Raw genomic sequence first — 26,478 nt, forward strand, 5'->3', positions numbered from 1 at the left:
TTGTTAGCCCTGGGTGGAAAGGCTGGAGATCCGTACTGATATTTCCGTTTGAGCGGGGTGCGTTCCGTAGCGGCAAGAGCACGCCTTGCGTTGCGGAGAGCGCTTGCGCCAAGCTTGTACACGCAGGTGCGTTGACGCGCATTCGAGCGCAGTCAAGAGCCGACGAAAACGCGTTATCGTCGCTAGCGGCACACCAATAGCGAGCGAAGTTCACGGCAACATGGCGGCGCCCGGCGACAGCGTCGAAGTGGTCTATCTTGGATCAATCCTGCTGACTTTCCCGACATTCTATCGGGCTTGGACCGTCGCAGTCTTTGAACACCTTGAACGCGCATCCCCCCCCGCTACCCAAAACGAAAAAGTCGGTTCAGCGAACGGAGGACCGGATACGCACCGTCGAGTGGTGCGAGCGACCACGTGACCCTTCTCTCCTACCTCGGCTTCTGATTGGTCGAACGCACCGTAACACTTTGGAAAGTTGAGCGAGTCTCTACCTCCTTGCATCGCGCTACCGAGCGTTGCGGGACGGCGCGCGTCGTACCGCAAGTGCCCGCTACTGGCCGCAAGGTCGCCGCAAAGAATCTAAAACGCGTTCAAACGCGAATGTGCGTGTGGGCCTTGACCTTAGTTGTTGCCAAGTGGCCGTTTATTCGGAATTCTCAACCCCTAGAAATACCATTTGGCGTCTTCGAGGGTCCTCGATGCCAGGTATCTTTGAACGACCATCTGATCCATACAATATCGGTACATATGATGCGAGAACGCTCCTATTAGGCAGGCCCAGATATTCTCGTCTTTTGTGAAGTCCAAAGTAGTGCTAGGAGGAAAAAAAAACATGATTATACGAAAATAAAGATACAATAAAATGTAACATATTTTACAGTTCTGTTTGTTGACCAAAATAGGTATTTAAAAATACATATTAAAATATCAATGATCGCGAAATGGTATCCTCGCATGGGGTTTTTTCATGGCCACGAACAGGCGACAATTACTCGGGGGATGGGGAGGTGGGTGGGAAGTACGCATTAAACTCTTTTTATGAAACCCTCCACAGGTCGTACGAGGCGTCAGGAGGATGCCCGAATCCGGCCGGTCGTCGGCCAATCACGACCTCACGTGAATGACCTGCGTCTGGTCGGCGTCCGTCACCTTTCCAGCACGTCGAACGATCTGTCGGGCATTTGGCAGTGTATCAGCCAATGTGGCCCCCTGTTAAAAACAATTAAAGCCTTCTTTTTACGCCTTGTGTTGACGCGCATTTGGTAGGGTATGCTGAAAAGTTGCTATTACTTCCGCGTGCAAAATTGCAGGTTGAAAGGTCAGCTGTCACGGCCGCATACGTACTATATGTTTTTTTTTTTAAGTTTTAAGGGGGCCGTTTTTATGAAGAACTGTCCTTCTACGACCTATTTCATGACGTCTGACATATTTGAGGAATTGCTTCTCGACGATCGAATGTCTCTTGAAATGATTTAATTTTTACGGCTTGGCCTATGGACACTCTCAACTTATGAAACGAAGGGCGTCGCTTATTCTATTCACGTTTATTACTTCACAGTTACTCCTTCGGCCATCTGATCGGCTAATCTTGCAATCTCATTGGCTGCCGAATGATAATGACATGCCCGGGACATGGCCACACTCTCCGTTTCTTATAATCTCCGTGACTGGAAACCATTCTATATAACACACGAGCCGGTTCGCAGAAATACTCATGCCAACGTGCAATAATAAATAGCTCGAAGTCTTCTTTTCCTAAAATAGAAGTTAAATAACAAAATAAATATATCTCGATCTTACTTCAGGGCGTAGGTACCAACATCGAAGTCGCTGAGAGGGCGACGTTTGAAATCCTCACTCTGGGAGCCGTACATGGCTTTGATGACGAGTGTTGTTGGTACAAATATTGTAACGAGGGCTTGCATGCAGTCGGTCCAGACAACGCCTCTCAGTCCTCCCTAAAAAAAAAAAAGAAAAAAAAAAAGTTGAGAGTTTATAACACCCAGAGTTATTTAAATGCTGAAGGTAGGAAATAAATTATGAAGATCTCGCATTAAAGTTTAAAAAGATATGTTTTATAAAATTCTTGTTTAGCTGATAGAAAGGGCGATAATAAGGGCCAATGTAGGCCGGTACGAGAATGCAAGTCATGTTTGCGATGTCGAAAATGGCCATTCCGAACCAACTTCACGCGAGGAGTCCGAGCATCCCTTAATGGAAAGTGTACAGCGTCGGGTCACTCTACCCAAGGTTTGCACTCTACCTACGCGGTTCTATGTCTACCTACGCGGTATACATCATGTCGTTTATTTTTCTGCTGAATATGAAAATGTATTTTTTTGAGATGGCTTCATATAAGACTGCCGATATGTGGTTTAATTTATGTTTTATCGGTATGATAAACGACAGACTGGGCTGAGTGAATATGTTTTCGCTAGTATCAGTTGCAAGTAGCGCCTGTCCTTGCCGTTAATGTGTCTTTTATTTCATCCGTGTAGTTCGCGCTTTCAACCTTTTAAATGGTATGAACCAATTATACCCAGCCAAAGTTGAATTCTTTCTTCTTGCTTCGCTTGTCACTTTGTCTCGTCACTTTGTCGCTTGTCACTCTCGTGACAAGCAGTTTTTCTGGCGAATATAGGGTCGATGTTGTTTCGGTCACTTTAAAAACAAACCAATGCCACTGTTTGAACCAGGCTTGCTGATATTATCAATTTAGAAATACACCACCACCATATCCAAAAAAGAAAAGTCCGAGGACATCTAAGCACTTCTTATGTGTCGTGAATGCGAAAGCGGAAATGTCGTTCTTCCGTTCCCATAATTCGTTTGCGGCGTTGTGGCGTGAACGGCCACGTTTCCCCGGCTGCCGGCCGAGTGCGCGCTCTCGTGAAGTGGCCGCGCCGTGCCGAGCTTGGCCGTACACCCTCCCCGGAGCTTGCCCGAGCGGGCTCTGCCGACAGGCCCGCACGGCTTTTACCGGCGGCGGGGCCGCTGCGTGCGCTGTGCCGTCATGAAGAGAGCTTCTCTGGTGGCTTTCTTTGGAACTACGCCGCACGAGAGCCATTGGGAGCCTCGTACCTTGACAACGCGAGCCAACCACTGGGAGCATAATCCACCGGAAATCGGTTTCACTTCGCTCCATTTTGAAAGGGGATTTTAGATGCCTTTTGTCCAACGTTTGACGTGGTTTCGAAGCTGATGACGTCGGTTCGCTCCATGGGACAGTTAATGCTTTCGCAGTAAAACAATAAACATACGATCTAGCGCGGAGAACGCTATTTAGGCAGTTCGGGGACGGCTGAAAGCCTTAAAGATGGCGAGGAGCCTCAAGAGTTCTCGCGGCCCCCAAGAGATGGTGCTAATAATGAATAATGTCTATTAAGACTGAAGCATGCATATGTGATCTGAGCCGCTTTAACTCTACGCAAAGTTGGCGCATGATTATTTTGCGAGGACTTGCGTAGAGCACATAAGTATTGGCATATCCTCATTGCCTCACTGCAAAGAGCTTTGTTTAGACACAGTGAACCACAGTTGGTTCATGAATGTTGTCAACGAGGTTCGTAGTCGTGCATCTGAGCAACCATCTGAAACAATCACATGTCCTAGCGCCCTGGTGCCTGTGCAGCGATTATATCTGATGGACCATCCCGAGGTGCATTTTGGCGTAAATCACTAAACCGACCTGCTGACGAGGGCGAAATATATTGTGGATTTGGTTTGTTGAACATTCAATCAAGGGCTTCAATCGATCGTCTCCTTCGAGATGTCTGACATGGGCTGTGCTTTGCCCATTTGCCAAAACGACAATGCCACCCATTTAGGGATGAGAGATTCTTACACCATGCTGGGATTGCAGAAATGTCTAAATATGATAAAACACCCACTCCACAAAAAATTGGGGAGGAGAAGCCGATTTCCCAATTGCGCCTGATCTATAGTAAAAATCAAAATAAAGACATCCTTTCATTTAATAATAATATAGGCATACTTACAAGAGTTGTGTAGACAGTTCCTGTCAGACCCATCGCAAGGCAGCTCCACAAGAACGGGAAGTGGAAGACTACGTACAGAAATATATCAAAAGAAAGGTCACAATTACGAAGTGGCTACACTTCACTGACTGGCGCACAATATGACTCACTTGTTGCCATTGCCATCGCTGCAGCGCAGATAGATATCGCTCCTGTGCTTTGCTGAAATTAGGAAGTGCTTCTTATTTGACGAATTTTGTTCAAGCTGTCTTGGACATACATAGTAGAGCGTCCCGTGATTGAATAAGTGTACCCGTCTCCGTGACATTGTGCCCACGGCGCACGCACGCACGCACAAACACACACACACACGCGCACAAACACACACACACACACACACACACACACACACACACACACACACACACACACACACACACACATATATATATATATATATATATATATATATATATATATATATATATTTCGTAAAAAAGAGGTAAGCGCTTTAAAACATATTTATTAGACGACGTTTCGGCCTGAGTCAGTCCACCATCCTGATAAAGGCCTGATAAACCGATACGTCGACCAAAACAAGAAGCTTGCCCTGTTTGTTCAGTGTAAATATATAAATATTCGCTTGAACCTTTCAAATCATGTAACGAAAAGTTCCGAAACTCTGTCATCTGTTCCAAACCGCAACTTTAACAATACATGGTTTTTTCTTTTTTCCTTTTTTTTATTTTTTTTTTTGGGGGGGGGGGGGGGGGGGGGGGGAGGGGGGGTGAAAAAAATAACAATTTCTCTCAGAGACACCTGGTACATATTTGTTTGCAGTTCATTTCTGCCAAAGATCTAATTCAAAATGGTGCTACACACGTAAAAAACTATGTCGCCCGCATAAGAGTACGGAACCTCTTTTTAATTACTTAATTAAGATTGTATCTGAAAACAGGCAACTTGTCTATGGTGGGGGAAGTTCTTACAGTTGAAAATCAAAACCACTCGTGCATTTTTATGGGAAATCTACTGAAGCATTAGTTTATGAATTACATTTAATTACTTATCTTTTGAATGCCATATTTTGAGAAGGTTCTAATTGTGGTTACTCAAATGTGAAAACCGCATTGCATTTCTAATGTTCCAATACTTGTTCTTGTTTTTTATGACTATTCCTGCTCGAACTACGGAGTGAAGACGTACTATATGCGGCCTTCCTTGTGTTCTGTTCCATGGTAGAACTTTCCGAGCACCTGTTTGCCCATGCAAAGTCAGCGAAACTCATTAGAGCGATTAACATCACCGAAGGCCTAGCGTCCCCGCTGACAGTGTTCTGGATGTTTAATATCAAGTATGCTAAAGAGTACTTCAGTGCAGCATATGCAATTAAAAGGTTGCTTTTCATACTGCATGTCACAAAGCTGACGCCTCCTGCCGTCATATTCATGAACTAGTACAGCGACTGTGTATCACCAACGTTGTTACCAGTTTAGCGGTGTCCTTCTCACTTTAGCTGTGTTGCGAGTTCTCTGATTGTTTTTTCTTGCAGACGGCGAGCTTCTTGGAGATATTTTGCTTATTCCTTCCGATCGATGATGTTTTATATATATTTGTTTATTTATCTATCATGAATGGTTTATTTCTGTGTAAGGTAGATCGATAGGGTAGAGTCAACTTTGCTTACTCGTAGGAAGATTCTAAAAAGTACACCTGTTATTACCGATTCTAGGGGCTTTTGCAAACCTGCCGCGCAATTCACATACCTTAAAGAAATTTCTGTTTTGAAATAGCGGCTACTGGGTCGTCAGATGGCCCCGGTGACTTTCAGTAAAAAAGTCACGAAGTTCTGGGTTCTATAACCCTTTCTTTTCTGAAGCGGCCAGAGGACCCGAAACTTAGGTAAATGGCTACTGGAAGTAACAAGTGTTGTCAGACTACACCGGTACCACAACTAAAGAACAGAACTATGTGCAAAACATGCGGATAACGTCGGGATGGTAAGGTAGTACCGCAAGAATTTGCCGTAACTGATCCCTCGGATGTGTATTGCAAACACCAAATCGTGATGAAGCACGAGACATCTTACTCTGAAGAGATTTGATCTAACAAAAAGACAGGGAGCGTGCATGGGAGCTCATGTTAGTTGATCATGTCGTGTAACGGCCAAGACTGTGGTGAGGCAAAAAATAGAAAGTGACACAGAAGAGAACGTCGAAGTTGGAGAAAACGAGACAGGATGGGTTATTGGTGACATGGGCGACCAACAGCATTGTTTTCGTTGGCGTTCAAAGGTTGGTTAAACGCCCGATATGGTGTCTGTATTTTGAATAATTTTGCTTTTATCGACGAAAATAAGAACAATATCAATCTGTCAATTGTCAGGGCGTTATTTTACAAATGCGACGAATCCAAGCTTCAATCCTGATTTCTGAACACACCATCGTTTCTCTACCGATAATAAGTAGCCAAGATTACAACTTGTGGCGTCACAGCAAGGCAAATCTTGGTCGTGACGTCTCGAATGAAAACCATTAGATGGCGCCACCGAGACATTCCGGCGCTAATAATTTGTCGAAAAAAAAAGAAGCCTTCTATTGCTAATTTATTTAATTATTGTGTTTATGGATTAAACAAAATTCATGCTCCAATCCACGCTGCGAAGGTGGTTGGACAGCGAAGCTGTGGTATCACCTGCAGTGATTGCCCACTGCACTATAGACCTTTTTTAAGGGACACTGACACCCCCCAAAAAATATTTTCCATTTTTTGCCAGGCGCTTTATTATGGTGTCGGAGGACTACCCAATTAATATTTTGCAACAGAGTAACGTATATGTTTAATAAAGCCAAAAGACGCAACTGCTCGAAACCGAAATCGAAACCCGCGCATAGAGGTCGGAGAAGAGGAGAGGAGAAAGTGAGAACGAAATTTGAATATTTAAATTTTTGTATCCGTACCCCTTTAAAGGCACGGTAATATAAAACACTAAGCAATACAATTAGTCCGAACGAAACACGAGCGTATATATATATATTTTTTTTTAAACAGTGAATATATATGGTGTCCATAATACAAGTTAAGTAATCTAGGCCGGTTATGCCCAATTAACTGCTATGTGTAATTGGTACGAAGACGAGGCACATGCCATAACTCTCTGCGTCGGATTTGAATAGAAGATTGACGTTTTATAGGAGGGGATAAATTAGACAAAAAAAAAATAAACTCATCAGTTGAAAAAAAATAAGGACATGGCAAACGGTATTTGTATACAATAGCGATTTTTATAACGGATAATTTAAAAAGAAATAATGGTTCGGTATGAGTGTCGTAAGGCACGTTAGCAATAAAATGCAGCACTCTCTTTAGTTTCTTTAACATTACATTTAGTCGTTGTACCTCAAACCAAATGACAATAATTAATTTGTGAGCTAAACAGAGCGTGATAAATTAGCATTTTAATATTTACAGGCAACAAATAGCGACAGTCACATATTGTTCTAAGCACTTTTGACAGTTTCTTAACTATGTACTATATGTAATTATCCCATTGCATATGTTCTGAAAAAATTAAACCTAGCGTTTTGTGCTATTTGACTATTTCAATCCGGTCGGTACCAATCTTTAGACAATAATTACTAGTAACGTGCTCATTTATAGGTATGAGATAATTGCTTTAGATTTGACAGTGTTTATTTTAAGACCATTATTTGTTGACCACGAAATAAACTTTACTAAAACTAAATTTCCTGTGCTTATGCGTTTGTCCATATTCGACGCACACAGAAATACACTTGCGTCGTCTGCATACATCATAAAACATGATTGGGACGCCAAAGCTTTGCTGTGATATTCGTATATGAAATATCACTGTGCGCTTGTTGAATGTGAGTCCCTCAATTTGCACATCTTTTCTGTGCAGTGCACCACATGTATTGTGGTATATTTCCGGGATCAAATAACCTCGGTTTCTGCCCAAAGGTCTGGACAGCCTCGACTAACAAGTATGTAGCTCGACAAAACACTTTCTTCTTGTTTTTGTTTCAAAGGAAAGTGAAAGTATATGCATGGAGCATTGAATGCTAATTGTTACTTTACACTATAAGACCATACCTTTCTCCGGTGTATCAAACATTTTTTTAGAAAGCAAACATAAACGACCTTGAAGTGCGATTGAGCTGAACATGACTCTTTGAATATTATTTCTTCTATCGTTAGAACGCTGTCTAAAAAAAAAAACAAAAAACATTCTAACTGTGATATGTAGCTCTAGTTATCTTCAACGCTGTATATGTTTGCTTTCTAAAAAAACTTGTACAGCAGAGAAATGTATGGCCCTATAAAGATAAGAGACAGCATTGCTTTATTACCTGTGACGTTTTGGGCACACCAAATGTAAAGGTGTAGAGTATTTAAATACACCTATATCAAAGCTGTAATAAAGAAACTGCAGATTTGCTCGCCAAACGGTATAATGCTGCAGCAACACCGATCAGACGTTGTAACATATAGATTGAATAAAGGGCAGGTTATACCTATGTAGGTGTTTTGAAGTTTGCTGTGTATGGTTATCTCAACAACTTTCTAATATTTGTGGGCCACTCTTAACATACAGTCTAAAAGTATTTAGGGTAGTTTAGTGATAAGCTGACCTCCACTCTACACCTTTTTCTAGGAATACTACGCGGCCTATAGGTTTATTATGAATAGAAAGATTTATTTTTTGATGTATACTTATACGACGTTTTAGTGCAAGAATGACGTGCATCAAAATGTGAATTTAGTTCAATATCTGAAGACTAAAACTAATAAAGAAACTTACCGTTAGAATGAAATACAGTATGCAGGCTGTGAGGGAAATCTTGCTGCAGTACCGAGCTCGGAGATACTGAAACACGAAGTCTGAGTCGATATCACACTACATTTGGACTTATATTAAAGGCCCGTTGACACCCTTGCAATCGAGTAGGACCGATGGAGACGAGACCGGTGTTTAAGGCTTTTGCGACGGCTTCGGACCGCATGCGCTGCTGCGGAGCATGTCCTAAGCCGTCTCAAGAGGCTAAAAAATCGGTCTTGTTTGAATCGGTCCTACTCGTTTGCAAGTGTGTGAACGGGCCTTAAGATATGCATAGTGCGGTAGGATTTCCAACACCTGTTTTAAGACCTTTACAAGTTGACCAAAGTTCAGTTTTCTCTCGTTCTGTAGCCTTACAGCTTTGTGACATTCATGCGTTCACATATTAGTGACTTACGAGGCATGTAAAGGAATAAAAAAAAACTGAACTCCGAGGCGACAAGTGAGGAAAAAAAAAAAGAAACCGACACCACTGTTTATTTTTCAAATATATATGCTTAGACTAGACCAATCCAATAGTCACCTCCGCGCGCTGCCAGTTTTTATTACTGGGCTGTGAAACGCGTCCTGAGCATGCGCACTAGTCCTCTTCTGTAAAATATCAGTAGCCCAATGACTCAGCCTCTTTTCGCCTCGGTGAGATGCCCTGGAGAGGCGTGTTTACATTAGTTAAGCACAACAGCAAAGCACGGAAAACACTCGCACTCTAAAAAAAGAGGGTGTAGACGATACACCCCTTGTCAGATATACGACACCCCAAAACTTCAGTTCTACGTACAGCGCGCTGACGTCGAACTGACTGTCCCAACTTTTGCGAGAGGGTTGATGACGGTGCGATATAACATATTAAACAGCTTAAGTACGTATCAAAGTCTACAGGAAAACAACACACAGGTTTTGCAGTTCAGCCTAGAAAACCCCGATTACTTATTTTGCAGTCAGTCACACTTACATTAACTATTTTAATGAGTTGTACAACTCGGGCTATCAAGTCGCTCGTGAAATTTGGTAGCGCCGGTATAACGTCAGTGCGCTGTACATCCAACTGAAATTTCGGGGCGTCGTATACGTGGCTTGCACATGACGTCATCTCCGATGCCCTCCAGAGAAAAGGGGAAGAAGGAGCTCCCCACTTATCAGGCCACTTATCAGGATCCTCCCTTGTGCCTCCCGGATAAGCACAGGCGTCGCTGTTCTCCTCCCCGAAAGATTATAGAAGATTAACCTGTCACTCAAAATTTTTACAAAGGCAGCTTCCCTCTCCTCCTTTTACATGGTGTTCAAAAGTATGCGATGTGACATCAGTGCAAGGAGTGTGACAAGGCGTGTAACCTCTACACCCCCTTTTTTTAGAATGCGTAGTCGACGCTGTGGAAATGCCACCATTCATGAGGGGAGGGCTAGTATAACCCGCGAACGTTGCCAGGACCACAACTTTGATCCGAACTTGAAAGGGAAGTCTGGAATCAATAGGGAGTTTTAGCAGGTCGTTTTCACACGAACGGTTCGCCTTCGAACGCATCCGCGACGCCACTGCGCATGCGCGCGCGAGTCGTTCGAGGAGTCGGGAGGCTCTTCTCGTTCGTTCCTCCCGTTCCGGCCGCTGGAGTCGTCACCGCAACGCAGCCAGCACCGTTCACGACTCGGGTAAAAAAAAAATGGCGGTCGGTCCGGCGACCGCCTTCGCCGACCCAGCCGAGCGTTAGGCTTAGGACAGCGGGAGGCGATTTGCCGTCCTGTTTAAGTCTGCTTCATTTGAGAGGTTGAACCAAATCATTTCGAGGACTGCTCACAATGGTAAGCGATCATGAATGCTGTAAACTGCGCTTGCTAGTAAATTTTTGCGATCTGCGGGCAGACTAGCTGCCGTGGCGACCGCGAGCAGACGAAATGATTTGGTTCGACGGCACACAGCGTGAACGATCGTTCAAGTTTAAGATGACGGACACACGCCACATACCTTTACGGTCGTTCAGGCACTTTTTACTCTATCTAGCTTCGCAGTTCTTGAAATTCCAACCGGCAAATGTTACGTCGGCCGTCTTGTTTACATCAGTCGTACGCCGGAAACACGAACCGCCACCACGGTGTCCGCCACCGTCGCCACTGATTTACACGTTGCAGAATGTTTCACATGTTTACTAGAAGATGGCGCCACCATTAAGCACGATCATCATCGTCGTTTGCACGGTCGCGCCACTTTCACGATTCGCTAAAGTATGTCAAATTTGACGTACGGTTTCACGGAACAGACCAGCTCTACCGTTCGTGATTTCGGAACCGTGTACTGGAAAAGCGACTCGCTAAAACTCCCTAATAACATAGAACGTTTAACCGTTCGCGTCGTCCTCCAAACAAGCTGTGGAATCTTGGCTTGGTTAATCTCTCGCACTGCTTGTAATTTCTAGAAGCGCCCCTTGTTTTCCAAATACTTTTCTTTTTAATTAAGAGGAAGGAGTACACACACGCAGGTGTGGAGGTTTCAAACATTTTAGTAAAATGAATTCATAGTCATATTCGTAGGTGGTGTCCTTTTCCTCGTGATACTCGTCTCGGGGTTAGGTCGATGGCATGGCGGGTCATTTTAATCTCACCCCGTAACAGCAAATCATACTTCGGAATGAGCCGATAAGAACGCTCAAGAGCCAATCACGAGGCAAGAAGCGTGATCACGATTGTCCATGCCCTGAGTTTTTAAGTTGTCGGTGACTCTAGCCAACAATACCTAGACAGAAGGCCTCCGCACCGTCATCACAGTCAGATCACTTTAGGCGTGAGATTGGCCACGAGTGCTGTGTCAGTGTTCCGCAGGGGCTCGTGTCCAATCAGCGCGTCGAAGGTCGGGCTCGGGCCCAATAGCAGAGTTAGGGTGATCCGACTCTAATGACGTTTTATAGAGGGAGAGGAGATCATGAGGAGGCCTCCTGTCTAGGTGGTGTTGGTCTAGCCTGCAGCTCTACACGTACCTCTAATATTTCTATCACCGCCGACAGAGGCCTGATATAGGGACAGCACAATTGAAGCCAAGTTTCCCAAACGGTGCTTCGTTTGAGACCTTTTTATAGCGATCTTTGCTAACGTTTGTGTACGGAAACCGTGCCTCTTAATAAGGGGTCTGAAAACCCCGGCTCTTAGGCCATATGCAGCCCATGCAAGAGTTCCGGCCAACCCGCGGATGAATGCCCCTTACAAAAAAGTGTAATTCTTTTTTCTGGAAAGTCTGCTGAAAAAAGTCAACACGGGTATTAAATGTCAACAGCTTTCCATCATACTTTCTGCAGATTGTATTTAGCTTTTGACTTGACTTCCAGGAGCCGTTTGGCCCAAAGTTCATTAGAAAGGCAGTAGACTTCTTGGAGCCTAGGTGTCAACTTTTTGTTAACACTCCACTGAAAAGCTAAACCTCTTTTAGCTTTTCAGTTGAGTTTAAAAAAAACGCGATATTTTTTTTTTTGTTAGTATGTTACTAAATACGTACATGTCAGTAAATTGTGTGGAATTTGAAGGCACAACTACACAAACACCATGAAGCAGTGAACACCTGAATCACACTCCCATTGACTGCTCCAGAGCCTTATATAGCCTAAATATTGAAGGTAATCATTTGGCCGGTGACCACCTTAGCACTTATTAAGGTTCCAAGTGTTTAATGTTCTCCTCGGGAGTCTGTCAAAGGGAAAACGGTGTTTCGAAGTTCGTGGACAATGTCTCTTATTAAAAGGCATTGGTACAACTAATAATAATTCGGCGCAGTCGCTAAAACAACATCCACAAAACGGCTCCTAGTAGGCATATTATTGCTTCCCTACATAGCACGACTCAGGACGAAACGACTCAAGGCAGTTTCTCCCCTTTCGGATAGTTATTTTAATTTTCTTTACGAGTTGACTATTTGATGTGGTCATTAAAGTCCCTATAGTCACAACGTCATAACGGCAGGGCATGCCTTTCGAATGCCTGGCCTCCAGGACGCATCCCATGCCTTCCGTCGTGCTTTGACTGCATTCGCGCGCTCGAGGTGCATGAGCGCCGAAGCGTTTTCAAGGGTTGTAGGCTCGCGCTGGAGGCGGAACAACTGAAGTTGCTTCCCGTTCTCACCTTGTCAGAGACTACTGAGAAACATAGCGACTTTTGGTATCTAGTCGGGGTGTACTGTGTTCAACAAAAAGTCAACAGAAAGTCTGTAGCTTTTCTATTGGCATTGGCTACCGAGAGTCAACTGAAAATTTTCAACACAAAGTAAAAAGAACGACTGCAGTCATTCTGAAGACACTGTCAACAGAAAGTCAGCAGAAAAAAATTAACCTAAAGTTATTTGAAAGTCAACAGCTTTTCTTTTGACTCAGGCTGAAGAAAGTCACCAGAAAAGTTTCAGCAGAAATTAAAAAAACTTTCTGTTTACCATGTCAACAGAAAGTCAGCAGAAAAAAGTCAACATAAAGTTAATAGAAAGTCAGCAGCTTTTGTTTTGACTCAGGCTGAAGAAAATCACCAGAAAAGTTTCAACACAAAGTCATCAAATTTTCTGTTGACATGGTCAACAGAAAGTCAAAGTCAAAAGAAAGTAATCAGAGTCAACAAGAAGTCAACACGTTTTCAATAAAAAGTCAAAAAACATTTTTATATGGGGCCGCCTTTCCAGTCCCACCCGGCCCACTACTACCAGCGTTTAAAGATAAGCGCGCGTAAACCAAACGGCACCGTGATGCACACCAAAACAATAAACGAAGATATGAAAAAATAAGAGAAAACTTCCCCAAAACAGGGTTTTCTTGCCATTTCCTTTGTTGTATATTGTCATCACCAACACAACTAGTCGTAGTCCCCTGTTTCATGTTTGTGTAACTATGTTAAAATTCCGTGGCGTTCTGTATAATGTGCTTAGCGTTGCAGTGTCATGATTATTACATATTATCATATCTTCCATCCGTATATGTTTTTTCCTCGTGCCCGTGTGAATATGACAATGATTTCGGTAATATCATAACTATAATTTTAATATATAGGGTGTTTCCTTTTAAGATTTAAAGCCCGTTCACACACTTGTGACCTCTTAGAACCGGGTGCCTCGGAACCTCTCAATATCTCTTACGACGAGAGTAGAGTTCCTGTATAGGCTCCCTACCGTAGGTAGCTATACAGGAACTCTAAACAAGAGGACACACTAGCGCCATCTATTGGGCAGCAGTGTAAACTTGGCGCTCCGGCATATTTTCAGTTTTTGTCGCCCATTATCCTTTCTTTCTTGGCTCGAAAAACTTTTGTCAATGTTATAAACGAGCCTTTCTCATAAGTATTGCGCACATTTGACCTCGGGAATTCCGCAGAAACTTCGCTCTTGTGAAATGCAGTTCCAGGGTCACCGCATAGATGGCGCCTGTTTTGTTCACCTAGTTTAAATTTCCACTTTATCTCCTCACAGTGTTGTAAATAGTTTGATGCTATCATCTTTCTTCTGTTCTTCAACTTTCTTATCTTCTATTGGCTCTATCTAATAAAAAATAACAGTCTATCACAACGCTCGGACCAGAGTGGTTACTCACTCTACGTGTCCCCGTAGCGCGGGACACAACATACTTTTCTGGCGACGAGGAGTTCCTGGACCCGATTGTCTTCACGGCAAGACATCGGCTGCGCCCTTGGTTTCGTCGGCTGGTCCTCGGCGAATTATTCTGTTCGTCCAGCCGTGTCCTTCGGCCTTCCCCAGCCACATTAAAGATGGCTGCGCTATAGAACGGCGTCCCGCTCAAGCAGAAGGTCATCATTCCATAATGGCGCCGTCCGGCGGCAGACTTCCCCCAGAGTTCTTGGCAAAACCAAGTACTCCGGCCATTCCAAGAAAACGATGGATACGCATTTTCGAGCGATATCTGTTGGCCACTGGCGCTCGAGATTACGACGCCGTACGTCGGCAGGCCATGCTGCTTAAGTGTCTCGGAGAAGCAGGCCAACACATATTCGACTCGTTACCAAAGCCCGAGAGTGCTGTTGCAACGGCGCCAGCAACGTCGGCACAAGCAAGCGGCGATCAAGCTCGCCGTCCACCGGCGAGAGACATCTACAAAGAGACGGTGGAACTCCTGGAAGCAGAGTTCACTCAACCCGTCAACGTGACTCTGCAACAGCTGCAATTTCACCTTTGGAAGCAACAAGAGGGTGAGTCCCCTCAAGGACTTTCTGTCGGCGCTGCGAACCTCAGCGATTCCGGCAAGTTTTTGGGACCAAACACAAGAACAGGTCAGGAAACAATTCACGATCGGCGTCGCGTCGTCTCGTTTCAACAGGTCTCGTGTCTTTCGGTCGTATTCGGTTGGTAGTGCGTGAACGGGCCTTAACATATTTGTCCGAAGAAAGTCGTGGAAGCTACACTAAAGCAGGGAACATATGAGCGACAAAAACGGGCGCCGCGCGGCAGTTTCAATAGCAACTTGTTCGCACGCTGTGACGTGGCGGCTTGGCATGGGTTCACGTCTCAGCGTCCTGGGCTCTTGCTCTGGGAATCAGCGCGCAACGCCCTTTTTGCCGCTCATGTGTTCCCTGATTAACGCGCTGTGTTCAAGTAAATTATACGGCCAGGGGGTATACTATATAGGGGTATTCATAACGATCAGTCGACTTATTAACTAAGCTACAATAATTAACATTTTAATTATTATAAATATTTCAGCCTTTCTACTGTAGTGAAGAAGGAAGAGCGGCAGAGCTGTGGCTTCTGTTCTCGGCGGTGGCTTTCCAGGCGAGCGATCTGCTCTTTTTTCGCAAAGGTGTCTGAAGCGCTCGACCAGCACCTCCTACAAATAAGACCGTAGCGCTCTTCTCGTGATGTCGCAAAGGAAGGCCACCGGGGGCGCGCGTCGAAGCGAAGGCAACGCGCGCGGATCGACCGTCGTAACGCGCTTTTAGTCACATGCGCCTGCCTTATTAGCTAAAATGAAAGCTGCATATAGCAACGGGTCTAGAAAACATTTTATTACACGGGCAAAATATTACACCGCTAAATAATCAAACGGCACGAGGTATGCGTATAAGACGTTTATAGAAAAATGTGATTGTTTTAAGTCAAAAACATTGAGTCGCGCAGTTACTGCAGTAGGAATGCATATTTTATGCAGAAATACTCTAACAAAATGGTGAGACGCTCAGTGATTGGACATGGCAAAACAGATCAGAGTTAAAAATCAGGTAGACGTAGTCAACGCGGACACAGCTAGACAAGTGTCACGATCAATTCAGAAACTGCACGCGATAGCATCGGTTACACTGTAAGAGATGTTATCACGTGCAGTTTCTGAATTCTTGCATTATACCGCGGTCACATGGCTAAATTAATGTAATTTCAATCGAATGAATATATCGGGTCGACAAATCAGTTTGCAACGCTCGTATAATAACTCAAGACCGCGAGCTGATTAAATTTCGTATTTGTTAATGAAAATATGTTAACTTTTCCGTGTGGCAGGGGTTACTATTTGCAGTCAACTAATTTACTTCTCCTTGTGTGCTCAAGCTGCCTTCTACAAGATATAATCTATTTTTTATGCAATAATACAATTACCTTGATACATTTAGGATTCTAGTATAAACGCGGTGAAGACAATAAAAAAAAACATTAGTAGAAATAAACACATAAGCAGAAACAACGCACTTTCAATAATCACACATAAACTTGTTATTCACCTTCCAGTGAAAAGTTGACTGTTACCAGGCATATTTACAAATGTCGACGCAATTGCGCGCGGATAACGACGAATAACGAGATTCCATTCCATTACGATATTAAAGTAGCCGACGGAAGCACTCTACTCGTGTCTTACATGACAAAGCCCGCAAATAAGTTGTTGCTCACCTCTCGATCGTATCCATGCGTTCCGCATTATCCGTCACGAAAAACTTTGAACACGAACTCCAAGAAGTTTCTCTCTCTGACGAGGGAGAGGTCTATCGATAATCGACCAGAGTCATCATTGGTTAGTTGCCACACCCATCCACTCACACTGTAGCAGGACGTGTTCCGCGAATCCACGTAAATGCCGTAGTATCAAGAGAACACAGAACCACACACGAGAGCAGGGGCCCCATGAAGAAAACAAAGATTAATTTTTCTTTGTTTTCTTCTACGTAAATTCGTCATCAGCGACTCTGACCGATCAACATCCAATCTGCGTTTGCTGCGCTGCTGACGTCACTTCCTTCTCCCTAGTCGCCGTTGGAGTCCAAAAATCGCAACGTAAAGGGCCCCAGGAGCAGCAGTGTGATACAAAAGGCTTAATGTCGTCGACCCATGCATCCCTTGCTCGCGTGCGCTCCCTGCGGCGATGACTGGAATATTTTCGGTTCCCTTCTCTTCTGAAATGTCTCAGCGTTCTGTTTCAGACAGTCAGAAGCCCACACACAACGTAAGTTCACCAGAATTGGAGCCCGCATGAAAGAAGGTGTCGCATCAGAGCCGGTTCATTCGAAAAGTGTGGCGAGCTGCGGTACTGCACGTAGTCCCGTGTTTACGGCAATAATCATAAATATAGATTTGGTACTTTCAACCTTGGTTACGCGTTTTATATATATATATATATATATATATATATATATATATATATATAATGAATTGTACAAGGCTGTGCTTTTAAAACGTATATTAATGTCAGATAAACGCGCACAAACACCACCGCGCAGCTCGACATAAACATTTTTTTTTCACGTTGATACCATATATTTTCTCCTGAAGCTGTGCCATGGACTTCCTTCTCCGACATTGTGACGTAACCACTCGGAGCGCTACGGCCTTCCCTTCTAGGAGGTGTTGACTCGACGCAGTGGAACTTTAGACGATAGCGGCTTCGCGGCGATTGCGGAACCATTAGCGCTGCTGCGCACATCACCGCTCGTTCCGTTCCCGCCCTTCTTCCTCCGAAGAAAAGTTGCCGCCATCTATGAGTGACAGCAGCAACCAGTTGTCTGGTTGCCGATAGAGCACTATATAGCTCCTACGGAGCAGTGTAGCGCAATCCTTTAATCCGTGTGTTTTGACGACAACATGGCCGACAGAGCAGCTCCGCGCGAGTCACGTGGTACTCAGGGTTCTAGGAGGCGGCGCGCCTTATGGGAGAATATGCGGAGATTGACGCAATGCGGCTGATTAAAAAATAAACGCCGAATTGACACTTTTCGGAACTAGTCTGTCGTGAAGTTGGTAAAGCACTAAACACTTTATCAAAGTTTTCATAATACCGGATGCGTGTGAAAATTTGAAGCAAACAATATTTGTACGCAGCGGAGATGGGCTTTCTTGATTGTCCGGAGAGGGTCACGTGAACGCTGTGACGTCCTCGCGTCGTCTGCTGCATAATGCCGCTCAGGCAATTAAAAAAAAAAATTACGTCCTTACGTGACAGACGACTTTGCGCAAATTATTCTAAGGCGTTTCATTATTATGTCAAAAACTATTGTCGTAATGTTCATTCCCACAATGTTAAAGAAACAACCATTTTCTCGCGTACCCCATGCATTTCTGACCGGAGTTGGAACCTCCGGGCGTTCGCCGCTAGTCGCCGAGAAATGGCGTTTAAGATTGCACTACTCTGCTCCGAAGGAGCTATATAGTGCTCTAGTTGCCGTGGCTGGAAAGGTTGCCGCGATCTATGAGCGACGGCGGCAAGCAGCCAACCGGCAAACACAACACTCTGGACTGCTACCGCCATTTATGAGCGACTGCGGCAACCAGAGTGTTGTGTCGGCATTTGTTTGGTACCGGACACGATCCTGGGAAAACTAGCCCTTAACACCTCCGCTGTAATAAACATATCCTGAAAGTCATCGAAAAACACCAAATCAGTCATTATTAGAAAGTCTTGGAGCCCATGCAGAGCTCAGTTACGGTGGCTAAAGGGGAGGTGTCAGCATCCGAGCGAAAGAGAAGGAGCAGGCGGTCAGGACGAAGGGGTGCCGCTGCTACGCTGCGGGGTCCGCTTGCGTCCGCTGCAATTCGGCTGCGTTCTTGCTCCGCGACTAAGTACTGCGTGCGATGTTTGCTCCTTAAAATCATCTTGAAAGCTATACTATGTCGAGTTTTGATATGTGGTTAAAGTAGCACAAGAATAAACCAGCCGATGCTCTTGTCGTCCTTGTTGTCGTCGAAAACGGCGAAGAAGAAGGCTTTCTTGCTTGGGAGAAGAGCGTGTTGGTTTAAGTCACGGATGAAGAAAGAATAAAACAATTATAATAAGGACAACACAACCACATCTTTCAACTAGCAACAGACGAGTAAACTTTCAGTAGCAAAGCCCACTATACCCAGTAGGAGTAAGGGAGAGAAGGGGGAGAGAAGGAAAGCGAAGTGCAAGTCAGGGTGGTAGGGTTATCTCGGATTTTAAAAATTCAACCTCAGATTTCGTCAGCAGGAGGGAAGGGTTTGACACGTTGTTTTTTGCTGTAGTCATGGCGAATGATTCTATGATTTCCCTGCCGAATCTGCTGTCATGCCCCCCCCCCCCCCCCTGGATTTTTGTGTCATCAAAGATTGAATGACAACGCAAACACGAACGGGCATGTATGACTATGGGATGATAAGAATCTGGAGAGGCCTTAGAAACTTCGTTGTGATGTTCGCGGAGTCTGTGATTGGTGCATCTGCCGGTCTGTCCTATGTATTGATGGCCGCAGCTCAAGGGGACGGAGTAAACTTTCTTCTCTTTGCATGGAATGAATTTCTTTTCGTGTTTGGCAGTGCAGCCAATCGGAATCCGGTTGTTGTTCACTTGTTGACAGAGTTGTTTAAGACGCATGCGGCACGAGAAGACAACATTCGTGTCGAACTTTGAGGCAATGGATTTTATCCGGTGGGCTGAATTGTGTACGTAGGGAATGACGGCGAATCGGGCTTTCTTTTTGTGGCTGGTGACTGGCGATCAGGCCCGCGAATCATCCTTTCCATTACAGATCGGAGAAGGTCGACGGGAAACCCTGCCCTGACGAGCCTCAAGTGCTGCAGTTTGAAGCTATCTTCTGAAAGATGACAGCAAGACTTCGTGAAGGATGAAGAAAACAACGATTTGATGATACCGTGTTTTTACCGACTTTGAATGGGCGCTAGAAAACGGTCATCCTGCTCGAACTTCTCCAGATAGCATTACAGCTGTTTTTTCCGCTTGTTCGTCAGGCCTTACATTCACGAAGGAAGAACCATCGAATGAAGGTCTTCAGTACCTAGATTGGCGGCTTCATGTCAGTGCCACTGGACTCTGCTGGGCCTTTCAACAAAGGTCTGCCAAACCTGTCCTACCGTTTTCTAGCGGACATTCGAAGCCGGTAAAACACGGTATCATCAAATCGTTGTTTTCTTCATCCTTCACGAAGTCTTTCTGTCATCTTTCAGAAGATAGCTTCAAACTGCAGCACATGAGGCTCGTCAGGGCAGGGTTTCCCGTCGACCTTCTCCGATCTGTAATGGAAAGGATGATTCGTGGGCCTGATCGCCAGTCACCAGCCACAAAAAAGAAATCCCGATTCGCCGTCATTCCCTACGTACACAATTCAGCCCACCGGATAAAATCCATTGCCTCACAGTTTGACACGAATGTTGTCTTCTCGTGCCGCATGCGTCTTAAACAACTCTTTCAACAAGTGAACAACAGCCGGATTCCGATGGGCTGCACTGTCAAACACGAAAAGAAATTCATTCCATGCAAAGAGAAGAAAGTTTACTCCATCCCCTTGAGCTGCGGCCATCAATACATAGGACAGACCGGCAGATGCACCAATCACAGACTCCGCGAACATCACAACGAAGTTTCTAAGGCCTCTCCAGATTCTTATCATCCCATAGTCATACATGCACGTTCGTGTTTGCGTTGTCATCCCCTCTTTGATGACACAAAAATCCTGGGGGGGGGGGGGGGGGGCATGACAGCAGAATCGGCAGGGAAATCGTAGAATCATCCGCCATGACTACAGCAAAAAACGACGTGTCAAACCCTTCCCTCCTGCTGACGAAAACTGAGGTTGAATTTTTAAAATCCGAGATAACCCTACCACCCTGACTTGCACTTCGCTTTCCTTCTCTCCCCCTTCTTTCCCCTACTCCTACTGGGTATAGTCGGCTGCTCGCTGTTGAATGTTTACTCGTCTGTTGCTAGTTGAAAGATGTGGTTGTGTTGTCCCTGTTTTAATTGTTTTATTCTTGCTTCATCCAAGAAGGCTTTCTTCTCTTCCTTTCTTGCAGAAATGTACATCGTGGTGCATCCGGGAGAAAAGCAGTGTGTTTGTCGTTTTGCCGTCGTGGTAGTCTTGACGCATGGGACAATATTTCCGGGAAGAGCGCCACAAAGGAGCATTACTTTTAGCGAAGCGAACAAGACTTTCCCGATGCGGCGTCTCCAATAGGCATCTCTGAGTCAAGGAGCGCGCCACCTATCGTCATCATGAGGTACTAGGGCGCCGCTGCACACGGAGCAAGCTCCGCGGTGCTGCCACCTCCTCCGTCTAGCCAGTATAGCACGGTGTTGCGCTAAAGTTACCACTCGTGCAGCAGGATCGCAAGGCTACCGTTGCGATAACGCGCCCACGCGGATTTTCCGTCTCTTCTCATAGCCCCGCCTTGTGCCCGTTGCTGCACGAATGGTAACTTTGGCTTTCTTCAGCGCAGTACTGCGCTTCCCACTTGCTCAAATTATTTCTAGGAATGACTGATTTAATGGTTTTAATTGACGCTCAGCAAATTTATAATTAAAATCATGGATATTTTCACGAATTAAGAATTAATTATAAACTTTTAGGTAATTATTTGACTTATCTTAAGGATTGCCCCGCCCGATATTATGCCCCTCTGGCCGTATAACTCACCTGCACCAACCGCATTAGTCCAGGTTTTACGGATTCTGTAGCCGCATTAGTGAAGACAAACCGCTTTAGTGTAGATTTTACTTTCTTTAAAGATTTGCACAAGTTAAAATGTTTTGCATTTGAATACTTATTTAGATTATTAAAACGTACAGCGTAAATAGACGGCACAGAAAAGAGAGGACACACAATCGCTGAGCTTGCAACTCTAGATTAATTGTCAAGAAGAAAAAGCTAACACGCACTGAATGACACACACTAGATCACAGCACCATCATCGCGAATATGTTGTCGTCGTGCAAGGAACTCTAACTCTTTATCAGATAGCGAAAAAGACAGGGCGCTTACACAATCTTCCTTTAGGTGCTGAATAATCTCCGATTCGATAATTTCTCTACTCAGGTCTAAAGTACCTAGATAAGAGCTTTCTAGAAGCAGCGACATTCTTTGAAACACCGACTGCGTGACGGTGCAAACTTTAGGAAGCGAATGGCGGCGCCCAGCCAAGGTTTGAACTGAATGCCGCCATTTGCTTTCAGCGGAACGCGCTTTGTCATTTGTATTGGTTTCCGTTACTTGTAAAAGAAGTTTCAAGGCACTTTAGCCAGGGCCTTGCCACTTCATCCAATGACTGAACACGTTTCAAAACGTCACACACAGTCACGACAACGCCAATAAAGGAAGATGATTTAAGCACACCGTCTGTTTCGCTATCTGGTAAAGAAATGCTCCTTGCACGACGGCAGCATTCACGATGATGGTGCTGGGATCTAGTGTGTGTCATTGGGTGCGTGTGTGTTGTTTCTTATGTGGTCGGATTAAACTTTAGTTTTAAAAGTTCACAGATTGTGTGTTCTCTCTCTTCCGTCTCGTCTGTTTACGCTGTACGTTTTAATCATCATGCTTTATCAACACACCCAAGCTTCCATATTGAATAATTATTCGGGCTTATTTATTGAGTACTTCCTCGTTTCTGTTCCCGTATTCTTTTTTTTTTTTTTTTCGGCCCTCCAGACCGCGATTGATTCCTATGCCGTCCCCTTAGCCAAAGCGTTTGGAGATACCTGCACGAAATTACTAATTCTCTGGCAGAAATATAAATAAATCTTGGGTTCGAGGTAGTTGGTTAGTCATTATGTTTTGTTCTGCGTTGCTAAAGTTTACAATCTAGGACGAAGAAGGACGACACTCACACACGAATGGTGCACAAACTGGGTTATTTTTCCTTCCAAACAAGTATGGTTGAAAGAAGAAAAAAAACATTGAAAAGATAAAAGAGGGACGGATCTCAACCCGCCTCTCGGTCTTGCCTCTTTGTAAAATTGTAATAAACACACATATATGCGCCCGTTTCTTTCGTTTCAGTTACCAAATAAGTTTAGCGCAGTGGTATAGTTGCAATTAATTGGGACTTTTCTAACTCATTTCCTGCATTAATTTAATATATAAGGCAAACCTCCACCAACCTTTCTTTTTTGTAACAGTTTAGGTAACAGAAGCGTCAGATTATTTTTAAGAAAAACGTGACAGCAAAGTGCATCGGCTTTTGTCCCCCGAATATTTACCTGATAGACTGTATATTACAGGACTGAAATTAACTGTACACGTTTTTAGGGCTCGGCAATTGATTGATTAATCTACTGATAATCGATTAATTCTTTAATCGCGATAGAGGTTTAACCGTTCAGTCGGTAAAAATTTGAGGAAGTAACGGAAAGTAAAAATTAAACGCTTTCGCCACACAGGTGGAAACGAGAACACCTGTATGGATGAAAAACTTTAGGCTAAAGCATTTAAAGAGCACAAGGAAAGAAAAATAAATTTAAACAGCCTGGATGAAAAAGGAGATCATAAAACAAATTTGCACCGAAAAAAAAAAAATTAGTTATTTTTTGCGCCCGAGTAGATTTGTTTGTCAACCGAGGTGCAACTGTCTCTCGCGTCTGTTCCCGTAGCGGGGAGGAGAAGTAAGCCGCTTGGATTGGCTTGGCTATTCGGCTTAAAAACGTACGCGAGCCTCCTGCGACTTCCGCTCAACTTCGGCGCATTCTCTGTTCTTGGGTTTCTATGCTGGTGGGGGTAGCAGTGATAGTCTGCCTCTTTTGCGATGGATACGCAGTTGAAGTGTAGACTTCTTGACCGCATCAAGCAACTAGCGGTTCGCCCATTCGAAGACACGCCTCGATGACAAGCGAACATCCCCGCTGAAAACTCCGAGGCCAGCGGTGTGCCTGCGGACAGTGGTGACGGTGGCTCGCAGCAGCCGCTCGAGTGGTACCAGTAAAACCGGAAGAGCCGACTTGCTTGTACTTGTTGTTTCTCAAACATTAAAATGTTTTAATAAAAAAAGCTAAAAAAAATGAAGATTAATAAGTAATTTTTAGACCCCATACGAAGCTCCCCAAAGAGCGCAAACACCACGTGAATATAATGGCCAGTCACGTGACTGCTAGGTGCCACTTTTCCGGGGGCTACCACGGGCGTTAAATACAAGTTAGTTTCGCACCATAAATATAGCACTAAAATATTTTTTTCGTTCTAAATTTATTTTGACATCCTTTTTCCATCCGAGCTGCTTAATCTTTTTTTCTTTTACCTTGCATTTTTTTTTAAAGTGTGATTCAGCATACGAGTTGCATATCACGCTGTTTATACTATATTCAGCAAAAGCAACATAAATTAAATCTGACTTTAAAAAAATGAAAGCCATTTACAACTCCTGTAGCGCCGAATTAGAGCGCAGCTCTTGAGGAGGAGGAGGGAAGGGTACTGAGGGGAAGGTATACCCCTCCTACCTACTCCTGACCTCCTCATCCTCCCTCCTCATCAGAGACGACGACGTCATCCTCGTCGCCACTGATGACGTCATCGGACGTCATCATCATCATCACTGATGACGTCATCAGTGACGTCACCAGTGACGTCAAGCGTCCCAAAATGGACTGCGCGGTTATGCCGACTGCGACGGCGACGGCGACGGCGACGCCGCTCAAGCCGGAAACGGGCGCCTAAGAGCTGCGCTCTAAAAAAAAATATTTAGCATGGGAATGAACGAAACCGATTAATCGATCAATTAATTTATTACTGTGTGGAGATTAATAGGGGACGCTCAACCCTATTTAGCGATCATGATAAACTCGAGTTCGTATAACATCAACATATGCATTAAATTTGTAACTTAATTTCTTGCTCATGCTGATTTCACAAAAGCTTCATTTCCGTAATATGCGGGCAGTGTGCAGCTCCTGTGAGGCAATATAATTGCAAATACACAGACCAATCGGCATCATAATCGATAATTTATGGCGTCAGTGGAATTATTTCTTTCTTCTAGAGAGGGTAAAGGATTGAGCAGCACGTGCACAGATGCCCGAGCAAGTTTCGCCTCTATTTCAAAGGCTTAACTTTATTATCGACAATATGAGTTTTCAAAGCAACGAGTTTTCGTTCCGCTAAACATAAATTTAAACGCCGCAAATTGATAAGAAACAGGAAATTAGACTCGTCGTACATCGCAGCCAAAGCACGGCGTTCCGCTGTGCTTTGGCTGCGAGCCTCGGTGCTCGAGGTGCACGAGACGTTGAAGCATTGTCGAAGGTAGGAAGCTCGCACTGGAGGGTGGACAACTGAAGCTCCTTACTGACGTTCTCACCTTATCAGTGACAATAGCTATCTCTCTCTCTCTACATATATATAAGATTTTAGGAAAGGCTCACCTCAAATACGGACGTGATCTTCAGTCTGTAAAGTACGGGTATATCGACATGAATCGTGAAGGGGATCAGCAGTAAGGTCGCCGCGGACGCCGCCCATCCCAAGTGAAGGCCATAAGCGTAGTAGTGGGCAGTGAACGCGATGAATCCCGTGGACGACATGGCGGAGGCCATGGAGGACAGGGCCAACGGAACCATTCGTAATGTCCGGCTGCCGAGGAACATTTCTTCGATGTTCAAGCGGCCTGTCCTCTTGAAGGCAAACCCTAGGCCTATGCCAATAACGGTGACGGTGAAGAACGCGAAGACCGCGAACTCGACAGGGTGCGTCATTGGCCTTGACGCGCTGACCGCGGAGTCTGTCTCGAAACAGGTCTGCACCGACTCTAGTGCATCAGGTCCGGAGTACTGTACGCAATTCTCCTTCTCCGCCCCCTCCCCTTTCCGCTCCTCTCTCCCGCGCGCAGGTGTTCGCTGGCCTTATTTTATAAATATCTCTGTATATCGTTTTGTACGTTGGGGATCTGGCATCACGCCGATGTGGTGGCGCTGCCGTCGGCATGGCGCCCGTAGAGACTCCTCACTAAACGATAATCAGGTTTCTGCGCAAGCGCTGCGCCCGCGCCTAGTGTGGGTCAAAACCTCTCGATATTGAAGCGGCACCAAGACTTGGCGGCCTCATGAACTAATAAGATACTGTATTATGGCTATGTTGAATGATTCAGTATTCATAGCCTAGCGCCTTCATTGTCTCTCGCCGTAGTCAACTATACATGTCTGGACATGGGGCCCGATTATTGAGATATTGAGTTCGGAAATTACAGATGTTGACATGTCAACTAAACAGCTGGATCGCACCATGTAATGATGCGGTCCCTTTAGCGTGCATAAATTCGGAGTGAAAACGTTCTTGATATTACTACATTTTTATACTTATTAGACTACGAGAATGTAATTCTACTCATGGTTCTATACTCCGCAGCAGGTTCTACATACACATGGCACCAATCAAACGGCGTCAAGAACTCAACGCCATGACGTTCGTCGTCGTTCTCGACGTGTTCCATTATTCGCCAACCTAACCTAGAACAGCGAA

At 44.7% G+C, this 26,478-nt stretch overlaps 1 protein-coding gene across 1 annotated transcript; it reads right to left on the minus strand.

Moving 5' to 3' along the window:
- Window positions 1–666: 666 nt before the first annotated feature.
- Window positions 667–25,715, minus strand: LOC121836452. The gene is made up of 3 exons (XM_042291351.1): window positions 25,386–25,715; window positions 1,804–1,961; window positions 667–817 (listed from the first exon to the last, which is right to left on the minus strand). Exons 1-3 carry the CDS (start codon window positions 25,713–25,715, stop codon window positions 667–669), a joined length of 639 nt encoding a protein of 212 aa, XP_042147285.1.
- Between the last annotated feature and the right edge of the window lie 763 nt (window positions 25,716–26,478).

Source organism: Ixodes scapularis, unplaced genomic scaffold, assembly GCF_016920785.2.
Source record: "Ixodes scapularis isolate PalLabHiFi unplaced genomic scaffold, ASM1692078v2 PGA_scaffold2__306_contigs__length_199485367, whole genome shotgun sequence".
Lineage (NCBI taxonomy): Eukaryota > Metazoa > Arthropoda > Arachnida > Ixodida > Ixodidae > Ixodes > Ixodes scapularis.